This window comes from Salvia splendens, chromosome 6, assembly GCF_004379255.2.
Source record: "Salvia splendens isolate huo1 chromosome 6, SspV2, whole genome shotgun sequence".
In the NCBI taxonomy this organism is placed as follows: Eukaryota; Viridiplantae; Streptophyta; class Magnoliopsida; order Lamiales; family Lamiaceae; genus Salvia; species Salvia splendens.
Window position 1 is genome coordinate 37730092 of NC_056037.1, and position 22783 is coordinate 37752874.

At 36.8% G+C, this 22783-nt stretch overlaps 3 protein-coding genes across 3 annotated transcripts; 1 reads left to right on the forward strand and 2 right to left on the reverse strand.

Annotated features, from left to right (window-relative positions):
* The first annotated feature begins 6709 nt into the window (after nucleotides 1–6709).
* Nucleotides 6710–10804, forward strand: LOC121807715 (CDPK-related kinase 4-like). The gene is made up of 11 exons (XM_042207998.1): nucleotides 6710–7759; nucleotides 8136–8266; nucleotides 8369–8410; nucleotides 8486–8594; nucleotides 8686–8764; nucleotides 8925–9221; nucleotides 9315–9424; nucleotides 9502–9606; nucleotides 9701–9763; nucleotides 9851–10018; nucleotides 10272–10804. Exons 1-11 carry the CDS (start codon nucleotides 7244–7246, stop codon nucleotides 10410–10412), a joined length of 1761 nt encoding a protein of 586 aa, XP_042063932.1. The 5' UTR covers nucleotides 6710–7243; the 3' UTR covers nucleotides 10413–10804.
* A 2652-nt stretch (nucleotides 10805–13456) lies between these two features.
* On the reverse strand, nucleotides 13457–14182 carry LOC121807717 (auxin-responsive protein SAUR32-like). The gene has a single exon (XM_042208000.1). It carries the CDS (start codon nucleotides 13954–13956, stop codon nucleotides 13597–13599), a length of 360 nt encoding a protein of 119 aa, XP_042063934.1. The 5' UTR covers nucleotides 13957–14182; the 3' UTR covers nucleotides 13457–13596.
* Nucleotides 14183–17068: 2886 nt separating this feature from the next.
* Nucleotides 17069–18631, reverse strand: LOC121807716 (ubiquitin-60S ribosomal protein L40). Its single transcript, XM_042207999.1, has 5 exons — nucleotides 18451–18631; nucleotides 18252–18338; nucleotides 17758–17860; nucleotides 17304–17370; nucleotides 17069–17228 (listed from the first exon to the last, which is right to left on the reverse strand). Exons 1-5 carry the CDS (start codon nucleotides 18551–18553, stop codon nucleotides 17202–17204), a joined length of 387 nt encoding a protein of 128 aa, XP_042063933.1. The 5' UTR covers nucleotides 18554–18631; the 3' UTR covers nucleotides 17069–17201.
* Nucleotides 18632–22783: the final 4152 nt, after the last annotated feature.

The following is a 22783-nucleotide window of genomic DNA, read 5'->3' on the forward strand; positions in this document are numbered from 1 at the left end:
TTTAAGCAATCAAATATTCATATCATATTCGACCATCAAAATCAAACAATTCATAATCATATCAATTTCACACCATATAATCCAATAGTTCACTTCAATTCAACATATAACAAGCAGCCACATAACACATGTAAAACTAAAAGTGTGATTTATACACACCTGATTATGATAGATAAACTGATTTCGACTCTTGATTTCGACTCTTGATTTATAACTCTCGATCCAAAACTTTTCTCTCAACTTTTGTTTTCCCCTCAACTCTCTCAAACTCTCTCTTTTTATCAACTTTTGTTTTCCCCTCAACTCTCTCAAACTTTCTCTTTTTATTTTTATTCAAAAGATATATTTGTACATATACGTCGGCCACTTTGCTTACTCATACCAATTAACATTGAAAGTTATAAATACAAGTGTCATGCCCTTAGTTAAAAATGCAACACGTCAAGGACACAAATATATCATGCATAATATATACTAACAACACGTACACTACACAATTGAATTTGTTTAATATATGGAACTCTAATTTATCCAAATACATGTGTATATATATATTGGTTTATATGTACGTACATAAATACTAGTACTATACGGTACACATGCACACACAAAAACATAATTATTATTATTATTATATATATATATATATATACTAGTTTATATTATACAATACACTACACATCTATTTTAACAATTTCCGTAAATCAAAACTATCCATATATTCGACTATATTGAGTCGTCATAACAATAAATATATTCTCTATGACACACTTAATATCTATGTAGTAAAAATGACAATTCAGTATGCAATGACAATATAATATGATAATATGCAAAATAATGCATGTTTCGGGTTAGGGATGTCACATTTCCCATCGGTGCCAAGTGCGTGTGAAGTGAGCTAACTAAAAATGAAACTAAGGAGTATGTGGAGCTGGTGTCAAATCCTCCTCTTCTTCAAGATAGTTGCCCCTTTTATAGCTGAGGCTCAGATCCCTATGGCTTCTTTCTTCATGATTTGTCACTTTTGCCCTCTGAAATAGGATCTTTTAGAACTGCTCCTTGCTTCACTTTTGCTCCTTTTCCCTGCCCCGGGTAATTTGTATGCATTTCTTAGGTCTGACAGATTTTTCACGCACCTGAACTTACAAACACTTATTAGTTAACTGAATTTACAGAATTTATCCTCATAACCAATGCATGAAATGAGCCTTATCAAAGTCCATCATCGATGTGGGCCGAAATTAACATTGGTCTTCCACCCGTGTGGTACTCAAGAGAAAGAGAAATCTATCATCGAATTAGGTCTGCGCTGATACCATATTAGAAATAGGTCCATTCGAATCCGTTGGGTTTGTGGTAAGCTAAGGAACTAAAAATGGAATTTTTAATTTTGGGTTATGTTGTAAACTTGTAAGAAGGTAAAGATAAAATTGTTAAAGCATCACATTTTGGTGCATTAAGGCTCTCTAGTGATATTAAAGTGTAACATTTAGGTGCATTAATCTTTATTGTCGATTACATTTGAGACGATGTTAAGCATTTTTTTCTTAATGTGTCAAATTAACATATTACAAATAGAAAATTGAAATATTTAATTACGGGATAAACTAAAATTAGATCAAATTCATAATTTTTTCTCCAATTTACATTTACATCAACTTAGCATAGCTCTTGATTGATCGATCGACTAATAGTCGTAATATACAATTGTCAAACAATCATATTAAATAATATTATAATATTTCAGAACGTGTATTAGTCTCTCATTTTTGTGAATAAAGCATCCATATATTTGAAAATCCTCAACTAATTTGGTTGACACAAGTGGGAAATTTACTTACCCTTCTTGAATGTGTCAATAATTACAATTTCTTTAAGGTACTGCTGAATTAGTTTTATTTAATGTACAACAATAATGCACTCTCAATAATTACATTTTTTTCAAGGTGTGTTGAAACACATTTTGTTGAGAGATTTCATTAATTTATTTTCCAACTACTCCTACAATTTATTTATTCTCGACAAATAAACAAGTTAAAAAAACAAAGCCAAATCATGAAGCACAAATTGTACTATTAACCTTCATATTCCCGCACGTATATGACAGGAAATTGTAGTTTTTTCTTTTTACTAATTGAAGTTAAAATTACGAAATAAATAAAATAACATTATAAAAACGAGTGCAGCATATTAGTGAGCTATTTAGAAATCAAAACTTATTAGTACTGGTACAATGGTTCTCGCTTACGGTGGATAACGACAAGAACGAAAGTGAATCTCAACCCTTTGAAGTTGGGGTGAGATTGCAACATTGTGGAACTAACACAAGCTCCTAGATCAAAAAGATCAAACTTTTTGTTGTTTCCTAGTTCTCATATGTTGAGATCAATAATAAGTTTAAGAAACGAAATTAAAGGGGGTCGAAAACATTGATTTTTGACATTGAAAACTAGAGGCAGAGCAACAATTATCGCTGATATTGAACAACGACAATTGCAGTATCATAAGATTGGTGCCAACTTCAAAAGTTCATATTCTAAGGCTCTTTATAGCTCTCATGGATTGACGGTGAGATCGATCGATCGGATCCTATATAAAAAAATGTTTGGCAGATTAAGTGATTTAATATGCACTAGTAGTATAGAAAAGGATATGAGAGCTACCTGTATTCCGTTGGCCATTTAATATGTGTAGGAATAAATGTGTCATTACTTGGTAGTAGTTGAATTCGCACAATGCACGCGGCCTCCATTTATTGTTTCTATCTCTCCACAACAAAAAATAGGTCAGTAACAACAATCAATATCACACTTCATCCGTAATAATGAAGTATATTTATGGTTTCAAATAATAAAAATATTATATTGTATTTAATCTGATATGATATTATTTTGATTATAAAATCATAAAGAATATGTTATTTTTGACTCATACCACACATTTTACATTTCAAATGATAAATCACAAAATTACTAAAAGATTTTACATGGAGGTGGTGGCTAGGTACATCTAGAGTTATTTTGTATTTTGTTCTTTTGATTATTTAGTCCTATCTGTCGTCGCATTAATTCTCATATGCATCATCCACATCACCTAAATGTACACGCGTGCAAGAACGAAATGTCGTGGGACAATTACATAACTTTTAAACTCCATACTTTTCATTCAAAATTTGAATATATGTGACCTATAAGATTTGGACCAAAATTTGTGATTTTAGGTATAATTAACGTTGACCCATATACTCTCAATTAAGGTGAATAATTTCATAAGTCAACCTTATATATACTTTAGTTAACTAATTTTTAAAAATGAGTAGTCAATTGAATGATTTTGCAACATTGACAAAAGTTGCTTGCTCCTAAGACTAGTTATCGTCAAACTTTGGAATAGTCATAAAAGTTAAGTAGTTTCATTGGACAAATGTAACCAAAGAAAAATATTACTCCTAAATGTTCGACTGATTCAAATTTTATTTACATTTTTAATAATTTTAATGTGTCGTGATGAATTACGTGGAGTGTGAAATAGAGAAATATGAATTGTTATTTTATTTACGAAAAATAATGTTTCCATTCTGTTGAAATACTCGTTTAGAACTGCTATAGTAAAATACCAACTAATTATTAAGCCATTATTGACTACAATAAAATATAAATGGACGACTCTTATAATTTAGGTTTAGCACCAAAAGGGAATATGAGACTAAAACGCATTTTAATCGCCTTGGGTCACACAATAAATTATTATAATTATAACAACTCATTTAAATACACTTCAACGTTTACACGCTTCACAATATTCCATTGTACAAACACTTTTATCATTGCAATATTATTAAACTTATCTAAATAGAATTCTCCCCTCAACGTATGTTTATTTGAAAATTTATCTTTGTAGGAGTACTAAGAGCATCCGCAGCGGTGGCGAAAGACGCCACCGCCGTCCGCGCCGTTGGCAAGGCGCAGGACCGCCGCCGCTGCAGCCGCGCCGCTGGCACGGCGCTGCTCGATGTATCGAGCACGTCCGTGCCAGCGGACGCACACGTGGCGCGCTCCCATTCGTCAACGGCATAGCCGTTGTGTTTAAACTTTTTTTATTTTTTTTTTAAAAAATCGGTATTTAATTATAAATAATGCTAAAAAATAAAAAAAAAATATTTTCCAAATCCCAAAAATATGGCCGTTTTTTTCCCGTTTTTCTGAATTTTTTTTATTTTTTTTATTTTTTTTTTCCCCAAAATCATCTATAAATACACACATTCATCATCCATTTATCACATCAAATCATCTCTCATTCATAATTCTCATACAAACTATCAACACATTCATCCCCCACTCAAAATCTCAAATGGATTTCACCCATATTATGGCGGAAGCGGAACGCGAAGAACAAGAATACTACGAACAACATCGTGCCGCTTACGAAGCATATGTCGCGGCGAATACCCCTGCTCCTCCTCCTCAACGAACCAGATCAAATCGACGGTACATCCATCGTGACCGGGAGGGAGCCCACGAAAGGCTCGTTGCCGAGTACTTTGCCGACCAGCCGCGGTTTCCGGCAGATTACTTCAGGCGCCGTTTTCGCATGTCAAAGCGCTTGTTCATGCGAATTGTCAACACATTGTCCGCACGTGTTGAATACTTTCAAACAGGTGTAGATGCAGCCGGCCGGCAAAGTATCACGGCGTTGCAGAAGTGTACGTGTGCCATCCGACAACTCGCTACTGGGCAAACGGCCGACATGTTCGACGAGTATTTGCATATCGGTGAGTCCACTGGAATCCTATGTTTAAAGAATTTTTGCGAGGGCGTTCGTTCTGCTTTTGGGGATGAATTCCTTCGAGCACCCACCACTGATGATTGCCAACGGTTGCTTCGTCTTCACGAATCAGTCCATGGCTTTCCCGGAATGCTTGGCAGCATTGACTGCATGCATTGGAGGTGGAAGAATTGTCCGACTGCTTGGAGGGGGCAACACTTGAGCGGTCACAAAGGCGGCGGCCCAACGCTTATCCTTGAGGCGGTCGCCGACTACCGCCTATGGATTTGGCATGCATATTTCGGCGTTGCTGGATCCAACAACGACTTGAATGTGCTATATTCGTCACCACTCTTCAATGATGTGATGAATGGTGTAGCACCGGCGATCGACTTCACCATCAACGGAAATATATACCGCATGGGTTACTATCTCGCCGATGGTATCTACCCAAGGTGGTCGACGTTCGTGAAGACGCTCCACAACCCGCACGACCCGAGACGGGTTCTTTTTGCGCAGCGTCAAGAGTCAGCGCGGAAAGATGTCGAAAGAGCCTTCGGGGTCCTTCAAGCTCGATTCAACATTGTGAAGGCCCCGGCTCGGCTGTGGTACGTGAATAATATCGCCGACATCATGTTCACGTGTATTATATTACACAACATGATTATAGCCGACGAAGGGCCGATGGCGGCTAGCTTCTACGACGAGGACGAAGCCGGAAGCTCAACAGCGAGGTCTCCCCTACGCCGAGGCGAGCATACGACGGTTGGCCAGAGGATCGAGACAAGACACACAATGCGCGATACTCGAATCCACAATCAACTACAAGAAGACCTAATCAACCACATGTGGGCGAAATTCGGCAACGAGTAGTGTCATTTTTAATTTTTAGGATTTTAATTATGTAATTTTTAATTTTTAGGATTTTAATTATGTAATTTTTAATTTTTAGGATTTTAATTATGTAATTTTTAATTTTTAGGATTTTAATTATGCAATGTTTAATTTTATTTGTCATTTGTAATATTTATTGTGGGTTATAAATGAATTTTAATATTATGGAAATGTTTTTGTGTAATTGAATTTTATATTAATTGTGCTCGTCCTTGCGGAAGAGCACAGTTGTGGGTGTTGTGCTCTTGCCAGAGAGCAGGCATGAATAGTACCGCCCGGGCCCACAACCGTGCCGCTGGCAAGAGCACGGTTGTGGATGCTCTAACTACTAACCATGTAAAAAAGTACAATAAGATGAAGAAGGCTCGATTTATTGGGTGATTATATTTTTATTATTATAGAACGAAGGAAATATGTGACTAAACTTCATATATGGAAAATGATACACAAATTATAGTAATGTAAAGTAATATGTTACTCTATTAGTTCCGTGTCGAGTCGATTCCTATTTATACTTTAATAGATTCATTTATATTTTTAATAAAAGTTAATACTTTAATAATCACTCTAACTTTATTCTTTTTTATTTATTTATTTTTTCCTCTTTTCAATACTTTGTTATCTTTTAGTATTTCTTAATTTCGAAACAAAGGCGTCTTGGAATATTTCGAATCTTAATTTTCATTTCCAATTTGGACTCTTCAAACTAAATTTGGACGTTGATGTTACTTAAACCTTGTGATTTAAGCCCCAAATCTCCAACTTTGATTTTTCTCTTACATTTTTTTAACAGAATTAACTGTTACATCGCAAATCCACATTCTCTAGTCAAGTAATAGTAACTGGAAAAGTAAAACAATTTAATTTCTAATTAAATGATAATTTAACACAATATTTAATTCTGCAAGATCGAAAAAGCCACATAAAAAATTCCATTAATTACGATTAATTTCCTTTTCTCACATCAAAATTTACGAAATGCTGACGTTTCGTTCTTCCCTGTGAGAGAATATAAAGCCGAAGCTCAATTCTCTTCCTCCCTTTTTTATGTATAAATATTTATATATAAATATATATATACGCGCCTATAGATACACAATATCTATCCATCAATCTCCATTAAATTCTTCCACAGCGTAACGTAATCCGTCCGGAGCTGGAAATTGAGTTTGATTTTAGAGTTTTCGGTTGAATTTTCATTGATGGAAGCAGCAGATGTTGAGAAATCAGCGGTGAATTGAGGTCTCCGTCAACGCTATACGACGTCGCATTCGCCACACCGGAGCTTACAAATCCACCCTTTTTCAGCTGATTGTGCGATGAATAGGATTTCCTGAGTAGTTTTTTCCGTTTCCAGCTGATCGGAGGTGATATTGAATTTAAGCAGCAGATGTTGAGAAATCAACGGTGAATTGAGGTCTCCGTCAGCGCTATACGACGTCGCATTCGTCTCACCGGAGCTTACAAATCCAAATTCGCCTTTTATTTCAGTTGATTGTGCGATGAATAGACTTTCCTGAGTAGTTTTTTCCGTTTTCCGGCTGATCGGAGGTGAGATTTTGAATTTTCCGGCTGTGGAAACATGGGGCATTGCTGCAGCAAAGGCGTCTCCGACTCTGCCGACAAGGAGGACTTCGCCTCCACCTCCGCCAATCGACGCCGCCAGACCCCCGCATCGGGATCGCAGACGCCGTCCGCCGCCGCAAATGGAGGCGCGCCGCCTCAGTCCTTCACGGCCAGCCCCTGGCAGAGCCCCTACCCCGCCGGAATCGCGCCATCGCCGTCGCCGTCGAGGACTCCGGGGAGGAAATTTCGGTGGCCGCTGCCTCCGCCGTCGCCGGCGAAGCCGATTATGTCGGCGTTCATGAAGCGGCAGCCGAGTCCGCCACTTGCGAAGCCGATACAGGAGGAGGGAGGCGGGGAAGGAAGCGAGCGGGCGCTGGATAAGAGCTTTGGGTATTCGAAGAATTTCGCGGCGAAATATGAGCTGGGGAAGGAGGTTGGCCGAGGGCATTTTGGGCATACTTGCTGGGCAAAATGTAAAAAGGGAGATTTGAAAAATCAGCAAGTTGCTGTCAAGATTATTGCCAAAGCTAAGGTTTGTTCAATCACTACTTCAGATTGCAATTTGATATTATATGGTCTAGTATTTCTGAAAATCTGTTTCTGTTGTATGATTTCATATCCTCTTTGAAATGGGAGAATTGATCTGTAGAATTGGTTGTTGTCAGCTTACTCTTACAATGCATATATATTCAATATTGGTGTTTTGTTGTTTAGTTCTGCAATTTTCAGGCCAAAAATAAGGGTATTATGTAGTATTAGTTTGATAAAGGGCTATTTTACATTCTGAATGTTCTTGGAAAAGATGGAAGGAGGAGAGGCTATGCTTCTAATCAAAGTGCACAAACACTTGCTTTGTACTATTTGTTTCAGAAAATTAGGTTTCTTATTATATGATGATTGTTTGGCAGATGACAACAGCAATATCGATTGAAGATGTTCGAAGGGAGGTGAAGATTTTGAAAGCTTTGTCTGGGCATAAGAACCTGATCAAATTTTATGATGCATTTGAGGACGCCCATTATGTCTACGTAGTTATGGAGTATGTCGTCCTATTTTAAAAGTTCGTTCTTACTGTTGAGTCATATGTTCTGTACAGAATCGTATCTATGCCGTGTTACTAAAATGAAGTCTTGTTCGACAGATTTTGTGAAGGGGGTGAGCTGCTGGATAGGATTTTAGCACGGTAATTCAAGATGAATATGCATCATATATCATGTGCTAAAGCAGCTTAAATATATTTGTTTCTCTACATTTACAGAGGTGGAAGATATACAGAAGAGGATGCGAAGAAAGTCGTGGTGCAGATGTTAAGTGTTGTTGCCTTCTGTCATCTACAAGGCGTTGTACATCGGGATCTGAAGCCCGAGGTACAGAAAACTTGTGTTTCTTGTATGTAATCTATTCATTTGGAGGTGTGCATCCGTTAAAATACATATATATATATACATATCCTTGCAGAATTTCCTATTTGCTACAAAAGATGAAGATTCTCAGATGAAGGTCATTGATTTTGGTTTATCTGACTTCATTAGGCCAGGTAAAGGTCCCATATTTTACATTCGGCTTCATCCATATTCCATAATCGTGATAAGCTTCTAGAACTCATGTTTCCTTCCTTCTCCGTCAAATTAGCTATCTAGCACTATCTATCCCCTTCACGATAAATGTCTTTAATATCTGAATGATATTGTTGGCAGATCAACGTCTGAATGATATCGTTGGGAGTGCATACTACGTTGCACCAGAAGTACTACACAGATCATACAGCAGTGAAGCAGATATATGGAGTATTGGTGTAATAACATACATCTTATTATGTGGGAGCAGACCTTTTTGGGCACGCACCGAGTCAGGAATCTTTCGTTCAGTTCTACGAGCTGATCCTAACTTCCACGACGCACCATGGCCATCTGTATCCCCAGAAGGAAAAGATTTTGTGAAAAGGCTGCTTAATAGAGATCATAGGAAAAGAATGACTGCTGCCCAAGCACTTTGTAAGTCATTGTTTCATCATTTATGTTGTTTCTTTCTTATCTAAACATAGGTTTCTAAGTGATAGAGGTCAATGCATTTATCTTTCTCTGCAGCTCATCCATGGTTAAGGGACCTTAACATCACGATACCTTTAGATATGATGATCTACAGATTAGTGAAGTCGTACATTCGAGCCACTCCTTTGAAACGTGCAGCCTTGAAAGTATGCCCTCTTTGCATGATCTGTGTACTTGATGTTGTTAATTTCTGCTCAGAGATGACATTTTTCACCGTATGCAGGCACTTTCGAAAGCTTTGACAGAGGACGAGCTCCTTTACCTTAGAACTCAATTCGAACTTCTGGAACCAAGAGATGGCTATGTCTCTCTTAATAATTTCAGAACAGTGGGTCTTTTTCATAATTTGTTTTCCACATTTTTCATAACAGTTGTATCATGATGCCCGTGTACTTATATCCGGATGATCGTCCCTTATTCAGGCTCTCATGAAAAACGCAACGGATGCCATGAAGGAATCGAGAGCTTCAGACATCTTGAATATGGTGAGACGTGCTGTAATTAAAAATGTAGATAGATGCATGATAGTGTGGTTTTTCTGAAATTGTTTTGTTTGTGGATGGAACATGAAGCTGGAGCCCCTCTCTTACAAAAAGATGGATTTCGAAGAGTTCTGCGCAGCCTCAATCAGCACATACCAGCTGGAGGCGCTCGAGAAGTGGGAGGATATCGCTAGTGCAGCATTCGAGTACTTCGAAGCGGAGGGTAACCGCGTCACTTCCGTCGAGGAATTGGCACAGGTAACCACCATAATTTTTTCCCACTGAACTAATCGATTGACCATCCGTTTTTTTGCCCCCGAACTGACATGGGGAAATCCACAAACTCAATTTGATTATTCTTTGCTACTAAGTGCATACTGATTCAAGCAGTTGCGTGTTGAGCACTTAGCAAACCATTCTTTCGCCTTTTACTACTATAGAATTAAGATACCATGTGCTCGTCACTATTTAAGCAGCGTACGTTACTAGCTATGGATGTTTGTGTTTGCAGGAGTTCAGTTTAGGTCCAACTGCTTACTCTCTTCTTGGTGATTGGATCAGACCATCAGATCGGAAACTGAGTTTTATTGGGTTTACAAAGTTCTTACATGGTGTTACCATTCGAACCTCAAACACCAGACATAGACAGTGACTCTCTCTCTCTCTTCGACAGCTAAAAGATTGCTGTATGTTTGTCTGGTTTTGGGGCTTCTCAAAGAAGCTGATTTGGCATTTGGGAACAAGAATGAGAAGATATTCCAACAGCTTATATTCAAAAGTTACGAGGAATATGTCATTTTACACGAATTTCTCATTGTTTGCTGTCGCTTTTAGCTTTGGAGAATGTCGAAATTATTCTTTCTTTGTTTTTTTTTTCTTTTTAGATGCTACGCACATCGAGTTTCATTATATAACATCCGATTTTGTCGAGGTTTATATTCTCTTTTAAAGACTGGTGTAACATGAACCTTTTTGTAAGGTGTTTGAGAGACGCAGAGACTTATATAGTGATTTCAATTGTAACTTTCAATTGGTAGTTGACCATTTGTCAGGTTTTATTTTATTTTACAATCGATTCGTGATAAGTGAAATAATTTATACTATAATTAGTTCAATTATCTCGTTGGAGTTTGGTCCAATTCTGGTTCTTTCGGCAATTTAATAATCAGCCAAATAAGCCATTAAATTTTGAATTTGTTCGCAATTACATAAGCATGTACTTAATATACCACTATTAGTTTTTCTAAACCAAAAGAAATTATTTTCTTTATAAAATTATAAATTACGTTATCGTTTAACTCATTAACAGGGTCTTCCATGCACAAGTTGTCGATTGTCGTATCAAATATATTTTCACCAAAAATATTCGTCGTGGAACGGTTATCAATAAATTCAAAATTCATAATTTTTTCTAGTAATATGATCAAAATTTTACCAAAGTCCATCACTTATACATCAATTTCCCCTTTATTTTTTATATGGCAGCAACAAATAGATTGAACTTGGATTACATCACACTATGAGATCCTCATCATTACCATATAGGGAAAATGTCAAACTTTGGATTGTTTCTTTGCCCGGTTTTTTTATTTTAGACTTGGAATTCAAGATTGAAAATAATAATTGAGTGTTATCTAGCTGTCAGGTTTGCCTTTTGTAAGTTTGTGGTTGAGATTATTAGAGTTGAATTTTGATTATGAAATATGCAAACTTTAATTACTTAATTGAAGGATGGTTGAGAAAAATATAAACAAGTGGGGCATATAAGTCTAGGAAAGAAGGAATTAGTGAGGGATATGATGAGATAGATTAATTATACACAATCTACCACCCCTTTTCCCACTTGTATGGGGATTTGAAGCTATTTTAAATATTTTAATGGCCTAAGTCAAAAAGCCAGGCACTTTTCTTTGGAAATTAGGCTTGATTTGGTAGTGTACACATGTTTTAATTTCATTTTTTCCAACTTCATTGACAATTCCCATCCCTTTTTCTTGTTTCATGTTTACCTATATTGGTGTGCTATTACCTGATATTAGAGTCCACATGCTTTAGGCATAAAAGAGTACTAGTATTTTTTTTCTATGGAGAGATTATGTTGTGTTTTTCTATCGTATCTTTACGGTTATTTATAAAATTAATTGAAAAAAATTGACAACCTACATCACTTAAAGAGCTGCCTCGAACGCATGCTTTTTGTTCTATTCCATGCCTTTGTTGTATTTCATGTTTCCCTTCATTGGTATGATACTAACTAATTATCTGATCCAATTGCTTTACAAAGAAAGAGTGTTTTTATCGATACACTATGTGGTGTTCTGTATTCTGTGTTTACAATTATTTATGTAATTAATTGAAAAAAATATCTTGACGATATACATCATGTACACCTTCACATGAAAGCATGCCTAAAAGGGCCGCCTCGAACGCGTAATTTCTTCGTTCTGTTCCCCATGCGTTTTTTTTTGCATTTCATCTTTCCATATTTTGGTATGGTAGTGCCCGATTTTCGAATCCAAATGCTTTATAGAGAATGCTTTATTGGTATGATTATGCGAGACTATGCCGTGTTTTATATTGTATCTTTACAATTATTTATGTAATTAATTGAAAATATCTTGATGGCATACATCATGCACGCCTTGGTGTGAAAGCACGCCTAAAATGGCCACCTCGAACGCGTGAATTTTTCGTTCCCGTTCCCCAAGCCGTGAAAAACACTCCGTGTTGGCGATGCTCTTATTGGTGTGAATAAATTCTCCGCATCACATATGCGTAGGTATGTGTAGTTGGTATCTTATTCCTTACTTAAAAGTCTACAATTACGGTTCTTTACTTGGTAGAACATTTCAAACCTTAATCATATGCATTTAATTTGATTTGCACATGGCACGAATGGTTATGTGTTTTCAAACGATTATAGGAATCACTTTTCAAAAATAAAATTCCATTTTTATCTTTCTAGATGAGCTAAGCTAAGCATGACAGTAAGATTATTTATGAACAGTATGTTTGCCCTTTATAATAGTAAAAAAAATCATACGCAGACATTATAAGTGTCGATGTTATCTATTCGTACAGAAAACAACTGTCTTATAGTTGAAAACATTTACTAGATTGTGGGATAACTGCAAATTAATTCAAACTTCCAAGTTTGTTGGCTAATTTGTAAGTAGATTGTGAGATATTAACTTTTAAAAAATAAAATTCCATTGTTTATCTTTCTAGATGAGCTAAGCATGGAATTGAGTGGTTATGGAGAATATGTTTGCTAACGAATTAAAACGAACAAGTCGTTAAGGTGAGTTTGAGATTTTGTAATATTTTGTGATATGAGATTTATGTAATTGGGAAAATTGTAAATAACACGAAATTCGTTTAATATTACTCCAGTATATAACGTATTTTTATAATTTAGTTGAAAATTCAAAAAGGTAAGAATTTTTTTCAATTATCTCACGATTAATTTGATAAAATTGCACATTTGATATATTAGCCAATAAATCATATGACGAATAAATTATGTCGTCCATTCATACAAAAAACGACATCGTTTCGATTACTATAAAACATCGATGAGGCGACTAGATCGTCGGAAAATTACGATTAAATCCAAACTCCGTTTGTGTGTGTGTTTTTTTTCCAAAACGGACCAAAAACGACTTGTAAACTTTTAATTTGACACGAATTGGATCATAGTTTAACACTTGCACACTTGTTTAATTTAAAAACCAGTCACACCTTCAAGATCAAATCTATGAATCAAACCTTAAGAATTAAAAGGAAAAATCACAATCAATTCATATTCATAACCATAACCTGCTAACCACTACCGATCAAGCTCTGAAGCACAAAAACTGGTGGTGATGCGCGTCGTGGTGGTGGTGGAGGTGGTGATACGACGTCGCATCCTGGTCAATCAAGCCTCTAACCTGGCGAAACTCCTCCACGTGGCAGGGGATATTGATCGCGCCTTTCTGATCGAAGCCGTACTCCTCCTCCGCCTCCCTGAGCAGCTCCGTGAAGAGCGGGTGGTTCACGTACATCACCGGGATCACGAACCGCTGCTGCTCCGCGCCCTGCCCCACCGTAATCGCCACGCATCCCCTCGGAATACCCCGCCTCCCGCCGCCGTGCTGGAAATGAAAATTGAGGTGATGGCCGCCGCTGCTCTTCAGATCTCCGCCGCTTCCCATGGTAATTGAGATTGTATGTACAATTTCGAGCCGAAGAAGAGGAGAGAGATCAAGAGGAGAAGGAGAAGGGCCAAGGATCGGAGGCGGAGACGGCGAGCTTGAAGCGCGTCAAGGCGGAATCGGTTAGGGATTTGTGGATGTTGCAGGTCATGATATGGAGGATTTGGGGATTTTTGAAGAGATGAAGATGAGGAAGAAATGGAGACGTATTTATACACGCGTTTGCGATGGGTTTCTTAAAGTATACGCGAAGGCAGTGGGGTTTCTACTTCTGGAAGAAAACATCAAAGTTTTTGCCACATTATAATATTTCTAGAATTATAATAAATGATTTAAAACTCAAAATTAAGACATAACTGAAAATAAACGGTCATATGAATGAAATATAAAATACCATAATTAGATTTCTATTGAGGGAGTGTTTCCCAAAAAAATTGATGAAATTTTGTACGAATTGGTCCTGAAGTCGTTCTTAGTAAATAGAAAAGTGTGTCGACTTAGCAATCTTAGATTTGATGCGGTGGACCTTGAGATAAGTAATCTGTCGTGGGTGGCTGCCGAGCTAGAGCCCACTCCATCATCAAAAAAATTAGTTGTCGTTTGCTTCATAGTACTTGATTACCGCATACACATCATGCATTTCAAGAACGACCAACATAATTAATAAGTGTGCACTGGAAGTCTGTTCAAAGTCCTTTCACACTACAGCTTATTTGAGCAAATAATGTTCTTTCTAACACAGACATATATAACATTTGACACGACATGAAACAAAAGCGACAATCGAAGAGAGGATTTTAATCTCTTGTCCGTTGTCTGCTACATAGGTGGAATCAACCTTGCAAGCATCTTATTTTAGTTTTATAAAGCCATGACACAAAAGCTACATGTTTATGCTTTAATATTTAACAAATGACAAATTATGTCAACATTTCGGAACAAAAAAATATGAATGCATTATATTGTTGATATAAATGACATGACATGACACAAAAGCGACATGTTTTATGATCTAATATAAATGATGAATTACATCAACATTTCGGAACCCAAAAAATGAATGCAATATGTTTTTGATATAAAGTGGGTACTTTAGATTTTAATTAAATATTTTTCTTGAAAATTTATAATTCGCAGTATAAACTAATCAATTAATTTAGACATAAAGAAAAATAGCATTAAATTTGGGTGTATTAATTTAAGTGTAAACTGTGACACATAAATTTATATTAGTGACTTGTGATATTGAAGAAATGGAATACCCGCCGGTTGTATATAAGTCAAAATGAGACATGGTCATAATAAGATGTAATGCGTTTTGTTGGTGGAAAAGCATAATATATTTCATGTGCTATTCAATTATGACCTTTCCATTTTCTTTACTTGTTCAATCTCTCTATCCACTTGCCAAATGCCCTCAACATAAAACTAACTCAAATAAGCCCCTCCACCTTCACGAGGAGCTATAATTAGCATTTCTAAATATTTTATAAATTCATTGGTATAAATTAATGGAATTAATAAAATGGGAATTTAATGAAATTAGAAATAAAATGATTGTGTGAATGGAATAATATTTACTTTGCTTGGTATATATGGTTATGGAATGAATATAGGAATGCAATAAAACTTGAGGTATACTCCTATCATAGTATTTCTTTGTAAGTGCAACGGCTAGTATTGGAATTACAATAATAATAAAATTATCTTTCATGCATAATCTATAATATAAATATGAAAAGTATATAATGATTATGTCATATTTAATTAGATTTATGACAACTAATTTTACATGTATATAAAGAAATCATTTGGAGATTTCATTTTATTATTTTAGCAAGTTATATTTTTTTACGATGCTTATTAGTGCATTTTATTTTATAATATAAATTAATTTAAACTATATAACATTTATTTAAATATTTATTATTATCGAATATATTTTTACATTTATTTTGGTACAGTATTTTATTTTTTCTTTCACAAAAATGTTACCTTTTGTTTAAATTATTCAATATTCATTAGTAGTAATATTGTTATTAATTAAGCATTAAAAAATATTTTATAATATTTTATAATATAAAAAAAATTACTTCATTATTATTACTTGGCACAGTACATGTATCAAATTTGAGCTCCTTTGAGTGATTTGTTGCCGACAAAATCATATATTATCCTCCCCACAATTAAGGCTATATTATAACACAACATTTACTTTGACCCTTCTGCTTTTTTTATTCAAAATATTCTACATAGTAGAAGAAATAAACAGTAGTGCATAAAAAACACCTATATAATTAGTCTAAGAGCAGCAGTAATTAAAAAATTAATAAAGGAAAACCTTTGTATTTGATCAACTGAACATTTTGACTGGGTAAAATTAAAATTAAAAGCTATATAAAGCAAATGAGTCACAACTCACAATTCATAACTAACTGAGCAAATGAGGCAAATTTCTTATGCTGCAACTTAATAAAGAAATCAATGAGCTGGTCGATTACTTTAAAATAATTAAGCTACGAAAAGAGCATTACTTCTCCATATATTAATTGGTCAATTACTCTTTCTTAAGAGGTCCCAATTCATCTGGAAATATATGCGACATTATAGTTGTTGTTTTCAAATTGGAGATGAGTTTCATCTGAAAATCAGTTAATTAGTTAATAACATTACCAGTTTATCCTTTTTCATATTTTCCATTTTCGCAACGATTTGATTTTACCAAATTTGTGAAACATACCCCCAAAAAATTCATAATCATATCGATATTTAATCAATTAAAGAATAAAGTTTGACCCTTGAAAACCAATATAACACCCATTTGAATAAAAAAGTTCATAACAGAAAAAATACTCCCATCCACCCAAGATTTTAGGAAATGTTAGAAAAACAATTGAATATATTAAGAGAAAAGGCAACAATAGTAATAATAAAGAGAGAAGAAATAATTAAATGTGTTAACAAAAATTTACTTTAAAAAAATAAAATGTAACATCTTTTTCAGGATAATAAAAACGAAAAATGTGACATCTACTTAGGACAGAGGGATTAGTTATTCAGAGAAAAGAACTAAGGCAGATAACACACTCACATAATCAATAGTATAGCAAGATGATAAATGAAGTCTTTCTCATTGTAGATTAATAAAAGCTACATCATCAAAATTCAGAACATTAGCAAAATCTTGAATTATGTAGATCAAGTCTCATGAACAAACCAAAAACAAGACTGAACCACCTAGTAATCTACTTGATCTTCTTCTTTGGCCTCAACTGCAGAAAAAAGTAACCATTAGACACATTTCAAAATGTCAGCAAGGTGCCAAGTACATGTTCGAGGCATCATACCTGGTTGCTGTGTCCACACTTCTTCTTCCTGCAGTTGACAGCACGAGGGTGCAGGCGAGCATAACATCTGCAGTTCCAAGTGTAAAAGGGTTTAGGGTTTAGGGTTTAGGGTTCAGGGAATACCAAATATTGCGGTAAATTGGATTCCACAAACTTTGTAGGTGCTTATAGAACTAAAAACACAGTTATCTAAGCCTGTTTATTCACCAACCACTAATGATACTAGTGCACATCAGATCATATTCCAACCTTATCACAACCACACAAATGCGGCAACTAACTATTCAAGGAAACCATACATCTCAATATATTACTGAATCATACATTAATCAGCTACGAACACACAGTTCAACTGTCCATACATCTCAAGATTTACAGAATCATTCAAAAACAGCTAAGAAAACACACATTTCAACTGAATTGACACAACCAGCTAAACAACAGGAAAGCTTACTTGCGGCAAATCATCTTGTCCTGGTTATACTTCCTGGCCAAAGCCATAAGAGACGGCTCGATAATTCCACCCCTAAGCCTCAGAACCAAATGCAGGGTAGATTCTGCAATATACATTCAATAACATCTAAATAATTCACTCTCCATGATCTAAGCAACCTCAAATGATAATGCAATGATCAAAATCTGTTTTTTTGCCCCATCTTGAATTCATAAATGAGTTTGAATCGTGTAATTCATGCTTGCAGTTTGGGAAATTAGGTGCAAAATAAAACAGTTGCATTCACTAGTCCCAAAATCCAGAAATAACAAAAATTAGAAAAAAAATGAAGAGAAAACCTTTCTGAGTGTAATGATAATCCAATAACAAAAACTAGTTTTTTCGCCTCATCTTGAGGTCTTAAATGAGTTAAAATCGCGTAATCCATTTAGTAATACCCAAAACCTAGAGATAACAACAACATATGAATTAATAGAAAAATAGAAAAGAAAAACCTTTCTGAATGTTATAATCAGCAAGAGTTCGCCCATCTTCAAGCTGCTTTCCGGCGAAAATCAGACGCTGCTGATCCGGAGGGATTCCTGAAACAGAAAACAAAAATAAATACAGAGTAGAAACTATGTTTCAGCATAAATTGACGAGATTATGGTTAAAGGAGTGGCGTAAAGAGAGAGTTTTGGGGGGGAAATTGACCTTCCTTGTCCTGGATCTTGGCCTTGACATTGTCGATTGTATCGCTCGATTCAACCTCGAGCGTTATGGTTTTTCCGGTCAAGGTTTTCACGAAGATCTGCATTTTGGCTCGTCAATATTCAGTTCTACCTCGGGGATTTTTTTCGCGCAACGGCGATTTATGTGTTGAGGAGAAAATGCAATTAGGGTTTTGCTGTGGTGGCTGGCTTTCATTAGTTGGGCTCGACCCCCAATCGCGGGCCGTATACATTCCTGAGGCCCAAAAAGAGAAAAATACGTTCCTAAAACTAGAGACTTCGAGACCGACATCTCATATAGATTGAATCAAATTATACAATCCTAAATTATCTATTTTAATGGGATGAAGGGCATATTAGTGAACACGTATACTTTCATAATTTCATTTAATATGAAATTTGTTGGGCGACACTTTCATATGCTCGAATGTAGTTGTGCACAGTCATATATTAGACAAATCGAGCTTTGCTCATATTCGAGTTCGATTCAACTCCATAAAAGTTTGAGCTCGGCTTTCAATATAACTATTGAGCTCAGTTTAAGCTTGGTCCATGTGATTCTTGAGAAAATCATATTCGAGAGCTTAATTTTAAGCTCGACTTGTGTGATATTTATATAAATGACGTTCGAACTCGGACTTGTTAAAAGCTTGTTAAAGTTTTTAGAAATGTTCAAAATGTACTCTAAGTTCGGAGCGGATCTCCAAAATGTACTCTCAATTCAAGATTGAGCCATGTGATTCTGGTTAAAAATATTTAAAAGCTTGTAAAAGTTGTGAGTAGATGGAGTAGGAATTGTGGAGTAGGTGATCTGCTTCGCTCTAAATTAAACTTATTTACCATGCTCCATCAAATATTTGACTAAAGTCGTGTGCATACTCGACTAGATGATAGCAAATAATCTCAATTAGCAAGCTTGCGAACATATTCATTAACTAACGAATCAAAATATGCAAGTAGGAATAGGAAGAACGAACAAGTTGCCGACTAACTGATAAAGGTTCCTTGTGAGGGAAACCTTCCATGTGCCCAAGAAATACCCAAAGCGGTGTTTGATTTCAATTTTTTTGTGTTTTCAAAGATAAAGTAAAGATAAAGAGCCTAGCCTCCAAAAACTAAACTCAAAATGGTTTTGGATGGAGAGAAAGAAGGTGAGAAGAAAGTGTAAAGAAGGAGGAATCCTCTTTGAGGACCTATGACCTCCCACAAAAAGATGTGGGCAACCCTAGGCTACTTTCACCCAAAGCAAATACTCCATTGGCTCCACATTCATGACTACACAACCATAAATGCATACCTATACTTGATTTAGCCAAATGAACATAAAACAAGCAACCTACAATGTAGGAATTTGGATAGAAATCTCACATGGGAGATGCTCTCAAAGGAGTCTTCATAATAACATTCATCAAAGTCTGCCCTTAAAGTCTTACAAAAAGGATATTTATAGTTAGGGTTGGAAACCCAAGAAAAGGGCTAAAAACACAAGGAAAATCGGATGTAAAAGTTGAATCGCCCGGCCGGGCGTTTTGGGAAAGTGAAATCGCCCGGTCGGGCGAACTTTCTGGATTCGGCGCTGCTTCTTCAAACGCCCGGTCGGGCGTTCTGGGATGGTGAAATCGCCCGGTCGGGCAAACTTTCTGGACTGTGGACGATGCTCAGCGCACAAACGCCCGGTCGGGCGTTCTGGGATGGTGAAATCGCCCGGTCGGGCGAACTTTCTGGACTGTGGACGATGCTCAGCGCACAAACGCCCGGTCGGGCGTTTTGGAGGTGTGGATTCGCCCGACCGGGCATTCCATCTGCCTCCTCCATTCCCCTCCTAATGAAGTTTGAAACGCCTTCCCGAAGCCTTTGTCTCATTGATCTCGTGACGGGCCTTCCGGGCAGCTTAAGGGGAGTCGTGGTCGGGTCAGCCCGGGCCTTGGACTTCCCGTTTATATCATCCTCTCCCTCTTGAGAAGGATTTGTCCTCAAATCTGGGTCGTCCCCTACAAAATCAAACGGGCTCAAGTCAGCCACATTAAAAGTACAACTCACGTTATACTCACCGGGAAGATCAATGATGTAGGCATTGTCGTTCACACGCTCTAGGACCATAAATGGGCCATCCCCTCGCGGGGCAAGCTTGGATTTTGCTTTGTCGGGAAAACGTATTTTCCGAAAGTGTACCCAAACCCAATCTCCGGGGTTGAACAACATTTTCTTTCGCCCTTTGTTCACCCTTTGAGCTACTTGTTCCCCCATCTTGCGGATTCGTTCTTGCACTCGAGTGTGCAAGTCTTGTACAAACTTGGCCTTCTTCATCCCACCTACATCAACCATATAAGACAAAGGCAAATCGGCCGTGGACAAGTCCAACGGGGTGAGTGGATTGAAACCATAGACAACCTCAAAAGGAGATTGTTGGGTGGTGGAATGTATGGTCCTATTATAAGCAAATTCGGCTATAGGCAAACATTCTTCCCAAGAAGTTTTATTTTCAAAAACCAAGGCACGGAGAAGAGTTCCCAATGAGCGGTTTACGACTTCCGTTTGACCATCCGTTTGGGGATGTGCGGTGGTAGAGAAAAGAAGTTTGGTGCCCATCCTACCCCAAAGCGTTTTCCAAAAGAAACTCAAAAATTTGACGTCTCTATCACTTACAATAGTTCTCGGGACCCCATGGATTCTTACAACCTCCTTGAAAAATAAACTAGCAATGAATTTGGCATCACTTGTCTTCCGACATGGAATGAAGTGAGCCATTTTGGAAAACCTATCCACCACCACAAAGATGCTATCATTTTTCCGAGGAGACATTGGGAGACCTAGAACAAAGTCCATGGACAAGTCTACCCAAGGATGTGTAGGAGTAGGCAAAGGGGTGTAAAGACCATAATTGTTAGATTTAGACTTGGCTTGCCTACACTCTAAGCAACTACTACAAAACTTTTCAACATGCTTCTTCATGCAAGGCCAAAAGAAATGCTCACTTAGTATGTCAAAAGTTTTAAGCAACCCAAAATGACCCATTAGGCCCCCTAGGTGAGCCTCCTTAATCAACAAGTTTCTCAAAGAGCATGAAGGTATGCACAACCTATTCTCTCTAAAAAGATAGCCATCCAACTTATAGTATTTATCAAAAGCACCTTTTTCACAAGCTCCGTAAATAGAAGAAAAGTCATGATCATGCTCATAAAGGTCTTTAATAAACTCAAATCCAACATATTTGGAGGCACACATAGTAAGCACACGCTTTCTCAAACACACGGTATCACTCACAAGTAAAGTGCCATCATGCAAGGTCTCAAAAGGCTTCCTAGAAAGAGCATCGGCAACCACATTGTCCTTTCCCTTCTTGTACCTAATGACATAGGGAAAAGTCTCTAGGAAAACACTCCATTTAGCATGCCTTTTATCAAGTTTATGTTGACCTCCTAAGAACTTAATAGACTCATGATCCGTGTGTATCACAAACTCCTTGTGCATCAAGTAGTGCTGCCAATTCTCAAGGCAACGGACTATAGCATACAACTCCTTGTCGTATGTGGGGTAGTTCAATTGGGCTTGATTTAGTTTTTCCGAGAAGTAAGCTATGGGCTTACCCTCTTGCATGAGAACTCCCCCGATCCCCACACCACTTGCATCACACTCAAGTTCAAAAGTTTTATCAAAATTGGGGAGTGCTAGTAAGGGAGCATGCGTGAGGTCATTTTTCAAAGTACTAAACGCTCTCTCTTGCTCCTCCCCCCACTTAAACTCAACATTTTTTTTGACAAGGTGGTTCAAGGGTGAAGCTTTTGTGGAAAAATCCCTAACAAACCTCCTATAGAAGCTAGCAAGGCCATGAAAGGACCTAACCTCACTCACATTCCTAGGTGTTGGCCATTCCCTAATGGCTTTCACCTTTTCCTCATCTACCCGCACTCCTTCCTTTCCCACAACAAAACCAAGAAACACAACTTCCTCAACACAAAAAGTGCATTTAGGCAACTTGGCATATAAAGTATGCATTCTCAACACTTCAAGCACATTCCTAAGATGACTAGCATGCTCTTCAACACTACGACTATAAATCAAGATATCATCAAAATATACCACCACAAATTTCCCAATAAAAGGACGAAGTACATGATTCATCAAACGCATGAATGTAGAAGGGGCATTAGTCAAACCAAAAGGCATCACAAGCCATTCATATAAGCCAAATTTGGTTTTGAAAGCGGTTTTCCATTCATCTCCCTCTTTCATGCGAATTTGGTGATATCCACTAGCCAAATCAATTTTAGAAAAACATATAGAGCCACAAAGATCCTCTAACATGTCGTCTAACC

Bases quoted from the DNA above. Each gene is read 5' to 3' on its own strand.
- LOC121807715 (XM_042207998.1), top strand. From the start codon at position 7,244: ATGGGGCATTGCTGCAGCAAAGGCGTCTCCGACTCTGCCGACAAGGAG. The intron at 9,607-9,700 runs GTGGGTCTTTTT...TCCCTTATTCAG, and splicing joins CTCTTAATAATTTCAGAACA to GCTCTCATGAAAAACGCAAC. The intron at 9,764-9,850 runs GTGAGACGTGCT...TGGAACATGAAG, and splicing joins CTTCAGACATCTTGAATATG to CTGGAGCCCCTCTCTTACAA.
- LOC121807716 (XM_042207999.1), bottom strand. From the start codon at position 18,553: ATGCAGATCTTCGTGAAAACCTTGACCGGAAAAACCATAACGCTCGAG. The intron at 18,339-18,450 runs GTCAATTTCCCC...TTTCTGTTTCAG, and splicing joins CAAGATCCAGGACAAGGAAG to GAATCCCTCCGGATCAGCAG. The intron at 17,861-18,251 runs GTTTTTCTTTTC...TGTATATTGCAG, and splicing joins TGATTATAACATTCAGAAAG to AATCTACCCTGCATTTGGTT.
- LOC121807717 (XM_042208000.1), bottom strand. From the start codon at position 13,956: ATGGGAAGCGGCGGAGATCTGAAGAGCAGCGGCGGCCATCACCTCAAT.